The 17,183-nt window shown below is 63.8% G+C and overlaps 1 protein-coding gene and 1 long non-coding RNA gene across 3 annotated transcripts in view; one reads left to right on the forward strand and one right to left on the reverse strand.

The window, feature by feature from the left end:
• The window catches only part of Igsf21 (immunoglobin superfamily member 21), a 168,838-nt gene extending 165,134 nt beyond the window's left edge, over nt 1-3,704 (forward strand). For both annotated transcript variants that reach the window (XM_078025426.1, XM_078025427.1), the window contains exons 7-10: nt 1,901-1,986; nt 2,281-2,473; nt 2,793-2,831; nt 3,480-3,704. In XM_078025426.1, the coding sequence (XP_077881552.1) occupies nt 1,901-1,986; nt 2,281-2,473; nt 2,793-2,831; nt 3,480-3,553 (392 nt within the window). In that variant the 3' untranslated portion in view covers nt 3,554-3,704. The remainder of the gene's footprint in view (nt 1-1,900; nt 1,987-2,280; nt 2,474-2,792; nt 2,832-3,479) is intronic.
• Nucleotides 3,705-4,172: 468 nt separating this feature from the next.
• Nucleotides 4,173-5,826, reverse strand: LOC144367907 (uncharacterized). The gene is made up of 2 exons (XR_013427526.1): nt 4,758-5,826; nt 4,173-4,272 (listed from the first exon to the last, which is right to left on the reverse strand). It is a non-coding gene; the product is annotated as an uncharacterized LOC144367907 (long non-coding RNA).
• Nucleotides 5,827-17,183: the final 11,357 nt, after the last annotated feature.

The raw sequence follows: 17,183 nt of genomic DNA on the forward strand, positions 1-17,183 counted from the left end.
CCTTCGGGGTGCTCTCCGGGTGGGGTTCTAGAAGCAGCCAAGGGGCAGGCTTTGACGACCCGGGGCGGGTCAGATGGGTTCGTGGCAACCTGCCTCATAAGCACTGGCCTGGGTGCGAGGCGGTTGTCGGAGTCAAGTGCATGTGAGGCAGCGGATAGACGGAGCCCCTGTGCTGGCCGGGCCAGCAGGAAGGGGGCGTGGCCTCTGGAGAGCAGGGCAGCGAGGAGCCTGAGCAGGGAGGGGGCCGCTGCCTGTCCCCGGGGCGCAGCCTTCTCCTGTGGGGCGCCCTCTGCTGGCCGCAGCCGACAGTGCTTCCCGCAGCACCCAGATCCCACCCCCAGGGGCTTCCCATTTGCCCCCCAACCCAGGCGGCACCTAAGAGGGAGTAGGGAAGGCCAGGGGTGGCTGGGGCTCGCTAAGCCTTGGGTTCCTCTTGGGGACATCTCGAGAGGCCAGAGGTGAACGGGAGTCAGGCCCAGCGGGCGCTGGAAGGGCCGGCTCTTGGTGTCCCTGAGGCGGACGCAGCGCTGGCCCAGCCTGCCCCAGGCCCTGGGTCCCCTGCCCAGGACCACGGGAAAAAAGAAAGGAGGAAAGGCTCGCTGCCCAGCCCAGCGTCTCCAGGGCAGCGGGCGGTGCCGGGGGAGGGTCACGCAACGGTCCCCACGGCGCGTTTGGGAAGGCCACCTGGAGTGACGCACCCAAGGGCCACAGAACACTCCGGAACGCCCCCGCACAGCTGGCCGAGGCAGCAGCAGGCGCCCACCTTCCTGCCGGGGCCACCCCTCGCGGCAGGCGCCGTCCGGCCCACGTGCGCCTCAGCTGTCCTGCGCGAGGCTAATTCATGGCTCTTTGGTCTCGTTGCGGAGAATGAAGTTGGCGGCGCCTGGGAGCCACCCACACGTGCCAGCTGCGAGACTTCCGCTCCGAGCGCCGGGGGAGGACGGCCAGCGCAGGGAGCAGCCAGGGCAGCTGCGGCCACCCAGGGCCCCCCAGGCCAGGGACAAAGCTTCCTCCCACTGCCCAGCCCCCCGCCGTCCTCGGGCCCTGGAAGCTGAGCAGGCGCATCCCGGCCGGCCGCCTCCCTGGCCAGCCTTGGGGCCCTGCGCTGGCCGCTGCGACCACCTGGAACCGTCCCTGACCCCTCCTCTGAGGACAGCACCCTCTGCCTCTCAGCGCCTCAGGTCAAATCCCGGCTGGTGTGGGCTTCTGAGGGCGCTGGGGCGTCTCCTGGTACAGAGTGGAAGCCAAGGGTGGCGGGCGCTGGCCGTTTCCACTGTGTCCTGGCCTGCTCCGTGGAAAGCCATGGTGTCCCCGCCTGGGCACCCTCACCCTGGGATTCCAGAGAACCATGGGACGCTTGCCCTGCAGGACAGAGCCCTGGATCAGGAGTCGGGAGACTGGGTCAGGGTCCCATCCTTCCTCACCCTGTGACCTCTGGCAAGTCCCTCTGTGACTCTCTGGGCCTCAGAGAACAGAACCGGACACTGGGGACACTAATGGCAGAACCCGCCTCCCCAGGGTTTAGAGCGAGTGGGCGCTGGATGGCTCGGGTGGCCTGGCTCGGGAACAGGCTCCCCGTGAGTGGCCGGGTTGCCCACCTGAGTCCCACCCCGGACTCTGCCCGTGTCCCACGGGTTCGTACCGGCCAGCTGCCCGTCTTTCTCCCACTGAGGAGTGAGCCCTACCGGGCAAGGACCATGTCCTGTCCCACTGAGTCCCCAGGTCCCGGGCAGGTCTGTGCGCTGCAGAGCTGGGGAACCTGTGTCGGTGGCTGGACCAGGGGGCAGCAGGCCCGGCTGGGAAGTGGCCGGAGCCTTCCCTCCCGCGTGCTGGCCTCTTCCTTGCTGGTCCCCCCGCTGCCCGCCACATACCTCCTGACCTGACCTTCCTCTCCCTACAGTTGCCCCCAAAGGACCCAAAATCGTGATGACACCTAGCCGAGCCAGGGTCGGGGACACGGTGAGGATTCTGGTCCACGGATTCCAGGTCAGCCTCTTTCTGAGCCCAAGGGGGGACGGGTGGGAGGACACTCCCAGGGCCCCAGCCTTCCTGGTGACCCTTTCCTGTGCCCTTCCTTGCCCGAGGGCCACCGCCAGCTGACCACAGTGTCCCAGTGTGGTCAGTGGCAGAATTAGCTACCACGAGGGGAGACGCTCTGTCCTCCTGGGTTGGGGGCAGGAGTGGACGGTGGGTGGCCCTGGCCAGGCCTGCCTCGGACCCTGCTGGCCCTGACACGGTGGCTCCTCCCGTGACCCCGCTGTCCCCTGCTCCGGCCAACAGAACGAAGTCTTCCCGGAGCCCATGTTCACGTGGACGCGGGTGGGGAGTCGCCTCCTGGACGGCAGCACCGAGTTCGCGGGGAAGGAGCTGGTGCTGGAGCGGGTCCCGGCCGAGCTCAACGGCTCCATGTACCGCTGCACGGCCCAGAACCCGCTGGGCGCCACCGACACCCACACGCGGCTCATCGTGTTCGGTACGCGGCCTCAGCCGGGGACCCCGGGGCTGCCCCAGGGGTCGGCCCACGTCCTCTGAATTTGCCCTGAGAAGGTGCCCACCCCTGAGAGGCAGTGTGTCCCAGTGGTCAGAGCCCCTGGCTTAGCCCCAGCTCTGCCACTGGACCAGGGCCGCCTGCCCACCTCCCCCGGCGCCTCATCTGCACAATGGGCTGATGTCACAGGGCCACAGAGAGGGCGGGAGGCTGCCCGTCACTCCACGCGGGAGCTGCACAAGGCTCTCCCTCGGAGCTCCGGGAGCCATCCCCTCTCTGGTCTCTTTCTCTTTCTCTCCAACAGAAAACCCAAATATTCCCAGAGGAACGGAGGACTCCAACGGTAAGGCCCTGCTAGGGCTCCCGCTTAATCACGAGGACTCTCGAGGTCCCAGGAAGCTCTGGTCCCCGTGATGGTCCTCGAGCTGGGCAGAGGGTCAGATGTGGTCAGAGCGGGGCACCGAGGCAGTAAGGGGGCCCTGGGATCCCCAGGTAGCCGGCTAGGCTTTGGGGAGCCCAGTGTGTCCCCTGTCATGATCCGTGGTCTCTAGAGCTCTCTGAGCCCAGGGCACTCAGCACCCCGACCCAAGGGCATGTGTCCAGCGGTGGCCATGAGGCTGTGTTCGGGGGCCCTAGTGTCTCCACAGGACACCTCCTCCCTCGGCTGCACCCCCCAACTTGAAAAGCACCCCAAGGGACCCAGACACGGCTCCCAGGCCAACCTCACGGTTCACAGTGGACGCCCCACCCCCTGCCCCTCTGCGGTCCGAGAGCTGCCCAGAAGCCTGACCAGCCTTGCAGGCCTGGGTGGGGACGGGCCCAGGCGGAGGGGGGTGGCCAGCAGAGCTGACCTGGACCCCGTTCACCCTGATCCCAATCCAGCGTCTTGGCAGGGGACCTCTGAGCTCGGTGTCCCTGGGCGGCTCCCTGCTGTGCCCCCCACGGACCCCCCCAGGTCTGCAGACTCTGACCTGCCGCCCGCCTCCCGCAGGTTCTGCTTCTGGCCCTGCTGGTGTCCGGCTCGCCTTGGTGCTCGCCCTGACAGTGGCCCTGGAGCTGACGTGAGGGCGCGGCCGCCCCGAGGCCACCCGGCACTGACACCCCGCCAGCCATCGTTTTCATTCCTTTTCTAAACTATTTCCAGTCTTGCTCCTGGTCTCTCTGTCTGTGTCTTGGCTTCTTCAATCGGTTTAATTAAAACAGACACTTTCCCCACCTTGGTGCGTGGCACTGCCTCCTTCCTCTGCTCGGCAGCAGCAACGGGCACCTGCTGTCACCCTGAACGGGGACAGGCACAAAGGATATGGACCTCCTTGATGGAGGGTGGACATGTGGCCATTCTCTCACCCAGATCCTTACAGCCAGGTGTGGGGAGTGGCCAGAGACGCTCAGAAACCCCAAGATCCCTCAGGTCTCAGTGTAATAGTCAGCTATGGCTCAAATAATGCTGCGTAACAAGCCAATCCAAATCTCAGTGGCGCACAGCAAGTGTTCATGATCACGTGCCGTTGGAGTGGCTCAGCTGACTGGGCTGGGCCCAGCTGGGCAGCTCTGCTTCAGACAGCAGGCCACCTGGTGGCCTCCAGTCCAGGTGGGCTTGGGTCTCCCCCACACATTTCTTTGTTCCACGGGCATTTGTTCTGGAGCCCAGGCGTTGTCAGCTCCCCATGACTCTAACAAAATATCCGAGATCATTGATTTATGAAGAGAAAAGGTTTTTGGGTTCATGTTTCTGAAGATTCCAATCCAGGCCTTCGCAGTAGGAGCACGTGGCAGAGCAGAACCTGAAGAAGGTCAATTAGAGGAACAGGAAAGGGCCAGGGCCCCACATCCCCTCCAGGGCCCTCCCTGACCTGAGGACCTCCCAGGTCCTTACTAAATGTCCCACTCCCTCCCAGGCCACCCTGGGGACCAAGCCTTTAACACCTGGACCTTGGGAATGTCCACCGCCTGAGCTCTAGAAGCACAAGCCAGCAAGCGCGTCCTAGGCCTTGGCTGTGGTGACCGAGAACACTGCTTCGCCAGAGCACGGCCCAGGGCCACGGCCACCCCCGGTCACCCCAGGGGTAGTTTCCCAGAGCCCTCTGCTCAACCACGAGAGTTCACAGGTCGTTCGCCTCTCGGCTCAGGAGGCAGGGCTCCTGGGGAGGGGTTGACCTCTCCCAGCCGGGCCCAAGGCTTCGGAGCAACAGGGAGACCGTGGGAAGCTGCCTCCATGGGGACAGGCCACGCTGCAGGGACACGCTGTGCCCGAGTCCCACTGGCTTACCACGCGGAGAACAGCTTGGGCTCACAGAAAGCCAGTAGCCCCTCCACCTCAGGTAGATTCTGGAACACGAGGCCCCTAGGCTGACCAGGCAGGGCAGGGGGCTGAGGATCACTGTGGCAGACAGACTGATGAGGTCCCAAAGATGTCCCTGTCCCAATCCGCAGAGCCTGAGACGACGTCACCTTCCATGGCAAAGGGGCTGTGCTGATAAGATCAAGTGAAGAATTTTAAGGTGCAAATAGAATCCTGGATCACCCAGGGCCCCGTGAGATTAAAGGTCCTCACGAGAAGGAGGCAGAGGGAGGGGATGACATCAGAGAGGGGCCACCAAGCCCACACTGCCGTTGGAGTCTCACAACCGGGAAGGGCAGGGGGACCGATTGTCACTAGCACCTCCAGAAGCAACCAGCCCTGCCAACCCCGTATCCCCTAAGGTAACATCAGGCTTCCGACTCCAGAATGCCAAGGTAATAATTCTGGGTCCTTCCGAACCTGTTGTTACAGCAGCAGTTAGGAAACTCATACGCTCAGACGGGATGTGATGGAGGGCCTGGCGCAGACATCTCTGCCTAAAGCCCATTGGTCAGGAGTAGTCACATGGCCCCAACCAGCTGCAAGGGATGCTGGGAAGTGTGGTCTTTGAGAGTGCCCTGGGAGGGGGAACCGCAGCGAAGCCAGAGCATCACGGAGCTGTGGGGGCCGAGGCTTCTCCTCCCGAGTCAGGGGGCCATGACCTCCCTGAACCGCGGGTGTTTCTCCAGACCTTGCAGTCGTCCTGGGGATGGGGGCCGTCCCTACCTCTTCCTGTCACCCAGCCCCTTGGGCCCTGCTCAAGTCCGGACCCGGGTGCCCGGTGCCAGTACCTCCTCGCTGACTGCAGAACTCGGGCTCCCTGACCCCCGGATCCCAGCATCCATCCACGGTGACCCCCTTCCCGCTGGAGAGTCCCAGAGCATGTCCAGCTCCAGCTGGTCACAGCCCAGCCCTGGGTGTCCCCAAACTCGCACCTCCCGGCCTCCCTCCCTGGGCACAGCGTGGATCCCGAACGCCTCACTGTCAGCCTCTGTTCCTCGTCCCTCCCCGTCCACCCCACCCTCAAAGCCCTCTCCTTCCCCCTGTCCCCCCCACGGCCACCTCCTGCCCACGCTCCTGCTCCCCCGGGTCTTCAGGTCTCCCCAGGCCACCACGCAGGCTCCCACCCGCCGGGGTCCTCTGGAGCAGGAGTCCCAGGGCTGGGGACGCGGCGCTGTGGCCGGTGCCTAGCTGGCAGCAGGAGCCCTGCTCCATCCCGGGCCTGGCAAAGCCCTGCCCAGAACCCTCCAGGGGCCCTCACTGGGGAATCAGCCTGTACCACCCACACAGGGTGCCCTGGCGTGCCCCTGGAGCCCAGCCACTCGGGAGGCCGAGGCAGGAGGAGCGCCTGAGATCAGCCCGGCAGGATGGCGAGACTGTCCAAAACACAGGGCTACAGGCCACGGCCTGCCTGTCCCCTGACTTTGTCCCGTCGTCACACCACCTTTCCCTGGCTCCGTTCCGCTCCTCTCTCCGCTCCTCCAACTCTCATGCCCGGTCCTGCCGCAGGGCCTTTGCTCCACCTGTTCCCTCGGCCTAGGATCCGCCTCCCCTTGTGGGGCTGACCCCCCTTGGCGTCCGGAAGGCAGCTGGCCAACTCCCTTGGAGGGACCCGACCATGTGCCCCGCCCCCGTGCCCCGCCCCCAAGCCACCTTGGGCCGTGAGCTTCCTGTCACTGCTGGTGGACACCTGAGGAGAGCCTTTGGCCTCCTGGGCTCAGTCCTCGCTGTGGGCCTGGGGGAGGCAGAGGGACCTCGTGGGGGAGGGAAGCAGAGGCAGAGGAAGGAGCTGGGGGGAATCGCCCTCCAGGAGTTCCTCCACAATCCCTCTCCTCAGTCCACTGAGATTACTGACCGTCCAGTGGGTTCACCCCTGAGGAGCTCAGAGACTCCCGGGCCCCAGGGCATGGAGGTGGGAGCTGCTGGTTCTGCAGGTGGGAGTGGGGCAGCGGAGAAGAGGCCCCGGAGCCCAGCCCTGAAGGAGAGACAGGTGTCGGCAGGTGAGGGACGGGGAGGGCAGCGCCAAGTCTTCCAAGGCACGATCCCTTCACTCAGCAAACACGCATTAGCTGCTCCGGGCACTGGTGCCGCCACGTCACGTGGCTCGTGTATCAGTCAGCAGGCACCACAACAGTGCTGTGTAACAAGCATCTCAACCTGCAGGAGCTTCCAGCCCGGGCAGCTGCTGACCCGAGTCACCTTTGGCTGATGAGGGCTGGACTTGCTCTTGGGTCCCCAGAGCTGGCAGGTCAGCTGGGGACAGGTTGGCTCAGAGTGAGTGGCTTTGGCTGGGAGGACCTGCAAAGCCACGTGGCAGAAGGTGAGGAATCTAGGAAGGCAACTCAGCGTTACTCACAACCCCCGGCAGCCCTCATCCTGACCTTGGATGAACCAAGACCAGAATCTTGGTTCCCACACATGGTGCCTCGTACCCTCAGGGAAGCCCAGCTGTCTCCTACGGCAATTTCCCTTGTCCATATGTAAGAACTGAGTGATCCACCATGCAGTAACTATGGGCACGCCCACATTGACCAGCTGACCGCCATGCTGAAGTTGACGACTGTCAATTGCTGAGGACTCTCAGGCACTCATCGGTGTATAAATATTCAGGCTAGATCAGCAGGCAACAACCACACAGTATCACAGCCTCTTCAACCTACTTCCTTCTCCCAGACCCTGCCTGGTCTCACGGGAACCAGCTGTCCCCTCTGCCGCCCGTCCATAATTCTACCTAAGCCTCTGTTGCACAACGCTTTTGCCTGTTTTCTGGAAGAGATTTTAAGACAGTTTTGTTCCCTCTCTTTCCCTGGATAGAGGCGTGAAGTGGGAGTCGCTTTGCCCTGTTAACAGTGGGGTCTGGGCTCCGCTGCCCGCCCCTTCCCGGCTGGCGGGCGAGTGACTCAGCAGCAAGAGGATGAGGCCGTGGAGAGGCAGGGACGGGCCTGGAGAAGGCCAGCTGGGTTCTCGGGCCGCAGGGTGGGGGTGCGATGGGAGGGGCTCTGGAGAGAAGCGTCCAGTCCAGCTGGGCTCCCGGTGAGGGAGGGGGAGAGGGAGGCGGAGAAGTGAGGGTGGTTAGAAGTGGGTGTGGGTGGCACAGGGGAGAGGGACAGGGCAGGGGGAGACGGGGACCACAGAGACAGAGATGGGGACGCGGAGCAAGTCTCAACTCAGAGACAAGGAAAATGAGACCAGAGAGACAGAAGGAGAGGGGGAGACGCGCCCGCAGCCAGCTGCAGACAGCCAGAGGGGGTTCCCAAAGAGCACTTCAGCCTTCGCCTCCTCCAGCACCAGCTCCGGAGATGGCGGGAGGAAACGGACGCGCAGATGACATGCATTTGCCCCCCCCAGGGGCCCAATCACAGGTGACAGGTGTAAATGTCAGCACACACAGGCTGCCACTGCACCTGCCCTTGGGGCTGAGCTTCCAGAAGCCTCCACCTGCCTCTGTCCCCCCCCTACTCCCACTCTTAACTGGAGGCTCACTGGGGCTGAGCTCTGGGTCTTGCGGTCCCCACCCCTGGCTCCCATGTCCCCTCCTCTCTCCTTCCTGGACTTCCCAGAGCCACAGACAACGTGCATGTGGAGAAGCCCTCTCAGCCGCCCACTCCTGCCAGCGCCCTGGTGCCACCTCCCCCAGGGTCCTCTCCTCACCTCAGGGAAGGTCCTTTGGGGACCCAGAGGAGGGTCGGGGTCTCTCCAGGGAGAGCCAGGCTCTGCCTTCAGCACCCAGCGCGTCTGAAGCCACCTTGCCACTCGCCTGGCTGCCACAGCTGTCCCTGTGACTCCCACTCTTCACGTCTCTGGCCTCTGTCTCCCCCTGTGCAATGGGGAGGCCGTGTTCTCGATGCTCCTCTCAATCACTGAGGACCTAGGACATGCTTCCGCCAGCGCACGGTGGGCTGTGGCGTCATTACTGGGCAGTGGGGGCCATCGACGGCCTCTGAGCAGGGGCGAGGGCCGCAGAGCTGCAGGCGATGCTGGGAGCCGAGTGGAGGGGCCGAGCCAGAGGGGGGTCTGGACACCGCTACGCAAAGTGTGGCCCGCGGAGCGCAGCACGAGGGGCTGCAACCCGACAGGCGCGGAGCTCGCTGAATCAGCGCCTGCAGGGCCCGGACCCCAGGGCATCTGTGTGCCCAGCGAGCGCGGGGAGCCTGCCCTGGGCCCAGGAAGAGCAGCGGGGGTCCACCAGGGCGGCAGAGGCCCAAGCGGGCACCCAGCACTCACCAGCTGCCGCCGTGTGCTGCCCCGGGGCTCCCCCAGCGCAGGGCAGGGCTGGCGACGGGCGGGGGGCAGCAGAGGGCCCCAGCCCTGGGCGTGTGTTGTGTGGCATGGGGTGACCGGGCCTGCACAAAAGGGTGGGCCAAGGTGGGGCGGGGGAGGCCCTGGGCATGGGGAGCCAGGGAGCCCCGGCCTCTTCCCACACGGCGCTAGGGTCTGCGCTCCCGTCCCCCAGGTCACGTGTGGGGATCCTAGCCCCCAAGGGAGTGGCATGGGAAGTGCGGCTGCTAGAGGGGACCCCGGGAAGGGACTGGGGCTCAGAAAGAGGCCCAGGGAGGACCCTGGCCTGCTCCACCCTGTGAGGACGCCAAGAGAAGAGGCCCCGGGAGGCAGGAGTCCCCAGGACGGGCCTCGACCCTGCAGCCTCCAGGACAGATGACAGGTCTGGAGCTCCAGCTGCCGCGGGTCTCCTTTCCTTCCTCCCCAAGGCAGCCGAAGGCTGGAACAGGGAGGGAGGTGACAGGGACGATGCAGCCAGCCCAGCGCTCGCAGGCCCAGCGGCTCAGCTCCCAGCCCTGCCTCTGAACTCAGCTTTTCCAATTACAAAAAAGGCAGTAATTACACTTAACTTGCAGACCATTTGTGACAAATGACACATCAGCATTTCCATATTTAGGAAGTCTCTCTGTGTGCGAGGCACTGTGAAGAGCCCTCTGCCCGCCTGCGTCATCTCATCTGGTCTTCCAAACAGCCTTTCAACACAGGAAGTGCTGAGGAGACAGAGGCTCAGAGAGGTTATGCAACTTGCCCATGGTCACAGAGCAAGTCCTGGAGCTGGGATCATCTATTCCTGGGCTTGATGCACCAGGTAACTTTGCTGCTATTGGTGAGAAGCCCCGCAGGGGATCAGGAGAAGACCAAGCCCCTGGCCCGTGTTGGCCTCCTTTCCTCTCTCCCCCTATGAAGCCGCCCAATCAAGGTAGAGGGCTCTTTTAAATATTCCAATGAGCTTAAACTGGTCAGTTCAAGAGGCTGCCCCATGAGGTGATGAAAGATGTGAGATCTGGAGCCAAACTCTCCTGGGTTCAAATCCTGATGTGGCTTTTGATGAGCTGTGTGATCTCAGGTCAGTTGCATACCCTCTCTGTGCCTGCGGGACTCGACGGTGGAAATAAAAGAGTGGCCGTGCCTTCCTCTCCGACGATTAGGAGAGCTGCTGAGAGTGTGAAGGTTTAAAGTTGGAAAGCATTGGCATGCAGTAGGTGCTCAATAGATGTCACCTGTCGTTGTGGCCCTCTTGGCCTCAGGGGTGACCCGAACCTCCATCCTGTAGAACTCGATGAAGGAGCCCCCCCCCCGTGCTCCTGACCCGTCCTCCAGGTCATTTCCTGTCCCCAGGTCACCACAGGAAAACGGAGGGAAATGGAGAGAAGGGAAAGATGGAGGGAGAGCGTCCCCACGCTGGCCCAGACCCTTGCTGTCCCCAGGGCCCCCAGGAGAACCCTGGACGGTGGCACTTCCAGCCAATGAGAGGGACACAGGGTTCTGCCCCGCAGGGCCCCGCGTCCCCGAGCGGAGCCCAGGTGGCGACCGCTCCTCGCACACAGCCCTGCCCCTGCCCTGGACTTCTGATGCCCCGGCCTGCCAGGTGGAGGGACGTGTCCCCTGTGTCCTCGGCCCCCAGGACGCCAGCCTGAACCTGCAGCAGCCCAGCAAGGAGGGCCGGGGGACCCCCAGGTCTCCATGGCCAGTGGCCACCTTGGGGGACAGAGTGACCCACAGGGGCAGAGGATGTGCTGTCGCTGGCCACCAAGTGGCCCCTGGCCCCCGGGGCTCTGGGCTCTGCACCAGGGACGAGCTCGGGGCAATCGGGGCCGGTGGCCAGGGTGGGCCTGTCCAGGAGGGGGCCCAGGGGGGCCGAGCCTGGTGGCCCCACGGCTGCCACCTCCCAGGAGGGGCCCCTCCAGGACAGCAGTGGCAGCCTCGTCCCACGCGCCCAGGCTCCGTGGAGCTTGGCCTTGGGCGGCTCCCAGGTGGGTGTCGCGGCTGGTGGCCCTGCAGGAGCCCAGGTGCCCGGTGGCAGCCCGCCTGCACCTGGCCCTTTTGGCTCAGTCCCCTCCGTCTCGGTGCGCGTGTGCCGAGGCCCCTCCTGGGGGACTATTAACTAAGAATAATTTATCCAAGAAATTTGTTATGTGAGAATCACCAATTAGACGCGATTATGACTCACCGCGGCCCACGCTGCACCACTGCCGGGGACCGGATCCCATTAAGACCTAATTAGCATACATTAAGTCCACGGCGGTCTCGCTGCAGCGCCAGCAGGTCTGAGCGGTGACTGGCTGGGCACAAGGCCCTGCCGCCCACCTCGCGTGCCGGCCACATCGGCCACGTGCCCAGGCCGGTGCCCGCTAGCCTCTGGGGCTGGAGGGTCATGCGTGAGGAAGGGGCCACTCCAGTGGACGCAGCCCTCAAAGCCTGGCCGGTGCATGAGTGGCCAGCAGCGTGGACGGGCCTCCTTGGCCCCGGGTCAGCTCAGCAAAGTGCTCTGGGGTGGGCACCAGGGCTGAGGCCACGGGGGGTGTCCTGTAGCCCCTGGGCACCAGGGAGCTGGTGGCTGGGCACTGGCACCGTGGAAGGTCCGTCCCTGGGCTCCAGGACGCAGTGGGTCCTGCGGGGGCAGAACCCTGTGTGCCTCACCCCTTTGCTGGGCAGTCACCGCCAACCCTGCCGAGCTGGTCCAGTGAGTACCGTGTCCATCTTCTCAACCCTCACGAGGACTCCAAGCCCCGTGGTCACACAGTGGACCTGAGACTGCAGGGGCTCATGGAACTGGCTCAAGGCCACAGAGCCACTGAGGGGCACGCTCAGCCCGGAGCCCAGGTGGCTTTTCTTTTTCGGTTCTGTCTCCTAGTGACCGCTTGCAGGTGAGGTGGACCTGGAGTCCCGTCGAGGCCAGGCGGCGTCAGTGCCTCCCTTGGCCAGCAGGGGGAGGCAGAGAGAGGGCGCCCTGGAGGGCAGCTGGGTTCCCGGGTGGGTGGGAGCCGGGCCCTGGACGCAGTCTCCCAATCCGCGGTGTCCGGGTGGTCTGGGGGAAAGTCCTCTGGGAAGACGCTGTGTGGCGGATGACGTCACTGTCCAGCAGAGGCTTCCTCCCGGCCATTCTGTAACTAAGGGTCACCCCCCCAAGACGGAGCAAGCTCCCTCCCCAGATCCTTGATGTTGGGCTTGGCCATGGGACTTGACTTGGCCAGTACGATGCTGGTGGCCTGAGCAGGGACCTCCCATGGGATCCCCAGCTCGCTCCCTCATTTGCACAGTGCGTCACCATGACAACCTGCCCTGGGCAGTCCTGGGCTCGCCCCTCAGCTTGGAGCTGAGCGAGGCCCCGTGGACCATGGCAGAGAAACGAGTGTCTGCAGCTGATGTGCAGATGAGTGCCGCCACGCCGTCGACTCCTTCCTTACACAGCCGTGGCTGACTGATACACCAGGGCCGTCCACACGTGAAAGATGGGAAACAGGACCTTCCAATGGGGTGTGCACAGGGGGCCAAGTCCCGTCCTCTGGCCCTGCCTGTCCCCTCCTGTCCATCACAGACAGCCTTGTTCCCAGTTAAGAGCCTCAGCAAATGACTTGCTGGAGCGCAGTTCCCACCCGGCCTCCTGGGCCTCTCCCTGGCCAGCCTGCCATCTGACGAGGGGCGTGAGGGCAGGGAGTCCTCCTGAAGGGCCATCCTGTCCCCTCTGCACTGTCGCAGTCAGACGGCTGCCCCAGGGAAGGTCCCACCTGTCCCCAGGGACCGCGTGGTCTCTGATCTGTGGGGGAGGGAGGCCGGGTCTGACGGAGCCACAGAGAGAGGCAGCGGCCCTGTGGCCCCCGTCCTGGACCGCGGTCCTGGGCAGGAGCAGGCGTCCAGGGAAGGCCGAGGACAGAGCCTGGGGAGCTGTGTGGAAAGGACAGCGCACAGGGACTCAGCCCCGTGTGACCAGGGCAGCGCCGCCTGGCCACCTGGTGGGGCCCAGAGAGCATCCAGCAGCCCCTGGCCGCCAGCCCCGGCGCTGAACCCCCAAACCACCAGGCCCCCTCCTCGTGCTCCAGGTGACGAGGCCCGGGCAGGTGGGAGGCCCAGCCCAGCGCGTTGGTGTGACCACTTAGAGTGGCCGTGCTCATTGGCCAGGCTGCGGTGACAAGGACCTGAGCAGGCAGAGGCCTGTGTCTCCCCAGCGCTGGGGGCCCGAGAGCCCCTGTGGCCGGTCCCCAGGACCCTGGCTTGCAGCTGCCGCCTTCCCCGCGTCCTCGGGGGCCTCCCTCCTGTGCTGTGTCCTCGTGTCCCCGTGGAGGACACCAGTCTCACTGAGTGTCCTCGTGAGAAGATCCCGGGGCTCCACCCTGAAGGGCCATGCTGTCCCTTTCCTGGGACGTCTCCTCTGAAGGCCTCCCTGCGCCATCTGAGGGGAGCGCGGGGCGGGCAAGGGACACTTCAGAGCGTCCTCTGGGGCTGACACCCTGCTGCTCTTCCAACGAGGGCGCGGAGCCCGCCCCACCGCTGCCCCTGCTGTCCCCGTCACACTGGGCACTGCAGAACACTCCCTGGGGCTGGGGTGACCTGGGAAGCAGGACGTGGCCGCCCCTCGCCTGCCCCCACCCCAGGCTGCCCACGGATGGGCTGGGGCGGGGGGGTAACTGGCTGCCAAGGCCCCGGGGACCATGAGGGGAAGTGGGGCCAGGGCAGCTCTGCTCCGAGAGGCCCGTCCTGCAGGCCGGCTGGGGCCGCTCCGCCTGCAGCAGTGGCCGAGGGCCAGGGCCCCGCAGGCCTGCCAAGGGCCATGCCCAGAAGGAGACTCACGGTCACTCACTCCACCTTGCGGCCAAGGTCAAGGTCACGGGGTGAGAAATGTCCTCTGACAGTGACAGCAGCAGACCGTGAAGGGCAAGGGCCTGGGGAGGCCTGAAACCTGGGGCCCAGGCTCGCGGAGCCCGGGCAGGAGGCGAGGAGTCCTGGAGAGGACAGAGCCATGGCCAAGAAGCCCAGCTGCGCACACGGGGACGGAAGCTCTGTGGGGCCTCAGGCTCCGGGACTCCCAGGGCATCCCGGCCCTGGCTCCTTCGTGGGTCCCGTGATCCACACGCATGGGCACTGGCTGTGCGTGGCGGCCTCCATCCTGGAGCCACAGAGACAAGGTCCCAACCCTTGGCATCAAAAGAAGCTTTGCTTCTTTTTCTGGCTCTTTCACCCATTTTTTCTGTGACCTTGGGAAAAATCCCCTCCCCTCTCGGGGCATGGCGGCCACCGCTAATAATCCCTCCCATTTGTAGAAGGCTTTTAACTTTATCAAAATGTCCTCACATACGTTCTCTGTGAAGCTCGGAGACTGGTTTTATTACATCCCTGATTTGACAAGTAAAACTCTAATGGATATAAAATGCGCGGCGCTCCTTGGAAGCGCTCTCCAGGGAGGGCGGGGGTGGGGCAGACCCTTACAACAAACCCCAGGATTCTCTCTACAACAAAGCGGGTCCCTGGATCTGGGCTGACGGTTGTCATTTCAAATGATGTTTGGGGCCACGCAATCCCTGTGTGACCCGAGGACTGGGAGGGTTTCCTTTATCTTTCCTTTTATTTTAAAGAGCCACCACTCTGAACATTTCAAAGATTCTCTTAGAACTTTTCCAATTTAATTAAAAATAAAATATGACCTCCTCCTAACAGGAGTCCCAGATGACAATGGGCCATGGCTCGGCCTCGGAGAGAAATCGGGCTGCCCGGTGATCAGCTGGGGGCTCCACTCCCTCCCCGGCCCCTCCCGTCTGCTCTCGCCCTCGGACCCAGGGTCAAGTCCAAAGCAAACTTTGTGTCCTGCAGACCTACTGTGTGCTGCGAACTTCCAACTGTGCTTCTCCTTACACCGACTCTACAGGGCATATACCCATTTTGCAGATGAATAAGGTGAGGCCGAGACAGGAAGGTGCAGGGCTAGCAAACAGCCGAGCTGGATTCGAACTCGCGTCCATCTGAACCCAAGGGCTGTGTTCCCTCCCTCCCTCCCCCCACACCAGCTCTGTGCTGTGGGGGCCGGGCTTCACTACTGCAGGAGACCCTGGGCCCAGGCGTGGAGAGCAGAAGGGCAAGAAGGATGTGGGGAGAAGTGGAGGTGGGGTGGGGACGGGGTGAAGAGGGAAGTGCGGGTCCTCTCCTCCCCATTCCGCCTGGTTAAACTCCCCTACTTCACCTCAAGTGTCCACCACACTCCCACGGCTCGCCCAGGCACTGCCCTGGGGTGGCACCACGGGCGTCCAACCCTGTGGAGCTTCGTTCTTAAAAGGGGCGGCTTCCAGTGGAAGCGCCTCTGACTGCTCGCGAGCCAGCTGGCTGCAGCGGGTGCCTCTGACGGTCGGCCAGTCTCCTCAGCCTCCAGGCGCCCCGAGGCACCTCCATCCCCCAGAAGGGCACCCTCCCTCTGAACCGTAGGCTAGCCCAGGACCAGCTAGAATGGCTGAGGACAGACACCCGGAGCACTCCAGGACTAGTCAGGACGGAAGCTGGTGGATGTATCAGTCATCTGCAGCTGCGTAACAAATGCCCCAGCTTGGTGGCTTAGCACATGTATGCATATTTGCCACTGGTTCTACAACTGGGTTGTGCCAACAGGGGGTTCTCCGGGTGTTTCACCTGGGACCACTCAAGCAGTTGCAGTCACCTGGCTGCTCATCTGGACTGGATCCAAGACGGCCTCGTTTCCATGTCCCTTGGCTAGGGACAGCAGGGATGGGTCCCTCAGGCTCCTCGGCATGGCCCCTCTGGCAGGACAGCCCAGGCTGCTTATGTTGGCAGCAGCATTTGAAGAGGGCCAGCACTAATTGTAAGTGCTTATCATTGGCCAAGACAAGTCCCTTGACCCCGCCCACAGACCCTGTGGGAGGAGCCACACGGGGAGCCTCCTGGTGAGCTGATGCCCCATTGGCCGAGGCAAATCTCATGGCCACGCCCACAGGCCCTGTGGGAGGAGCCACACGGGGAGCCTCCTGGTGAGCTGATGTCCCATTGGCCAAGGCAAATCTCATGGCCACGCCCACAGACCCTGTGGGAGGAGCCACGTGGGGAGCCTCCTGGTGAGCTGATGTCCCATTGGCCAAGGCAAATCTCACGGCCACGCCCACAGACCCTGTGGGAGGAGCCACACAGGGAGGCTGCTGTGGAGCCAGCTGCCTCAGAGAATGAGCCTGCGGGCTGCTCAGCTCCAGCCTGGCACCTTTTTCCACTCAGAGAGTGTGGAGCTCAGTCAGGAGCACATCCTCCATGGACGATCTCTCCCTCCTTGTCTCAGCCTCCCCACTCCATCACTTGCTTCTTAAAATCTTCCCCCAACAAAATACCTGCACTCAGAACCCTTTTCAGAGCCTCCTTTGGAGAGCTGTGGACCAGAACCATGGGAGAGCCAGGCTTTTGCCATCCCACACCAACCCCTGAGAGGGACGGAGGGGAGGTCACAGGACGGGATGGGGAACAGGCAGCTGGGGCAATGGGGAGCCACTGAAGGCTGTAGGCAGAGGGGCGTGGTCTACAGGCAACTCCACCCACCGAGCCTCTAGGACAGACCTGCCCCGCCCAGCAGAGCCAGGAAGGGAAGACCCTGGGGGCACCCCCAAGTCAGGTCAGGCAGAGCCTCACAGTTTGCTGGCCCCCACCCCCTGCTCCTCCGAGTTCCACTTTCACTGATTATGCAAATCTGCATCCCAGGCTGAGCAAAGCAGGCGACAAGTGGGACAGTGACAGGATAAGACGACAGATCACAGCCACCCACTCTGGTAAACACAAGTCTAATTGCTTTTTCAGGGGGGGAGACAGGCCTCGGCAGCCTCAGAAATAAAACAAATTCCCAATCAGCTGTGTCAGGGCTGAGCCACGGGAGGGGCCTCCCCACGGAGCAGGGAACAGCAGAGTGTGACCGGGCGCGGAGGGGCTGGGGACCCAGTAGGTCCTGGGAAGGCAGCAGGCCACTTGGGTCAAAGAACTTTCCACCACCAGGGAGGGGGCGGGGTGCCGAGGCGGTCACCGCAGGGAGACCCGCTGGGTTCCCCAGAGCTTGCTCAGCTCTGGACACGGACCACGCGCCGTGCACGCGCCGTGCACGAG

This window comes from Ictidomys tridecemlineatus, chromosome 11 (genome assembly GCF_052094955.1).
Source record: "Ictidomys tridecemlineatus isolate mIctTri1 chromosome 11, mIctTri1.hap1, whole genome shotgun sequence".
In the NCBI taxonomy this organism is placed as follows: domain Eukaryota; kingdom Metazoa; phylum Chordata; class Mammalia; order Rodentia; family Sciuridae; genus Ictidomys; species Ictidomys tridecemlineatus.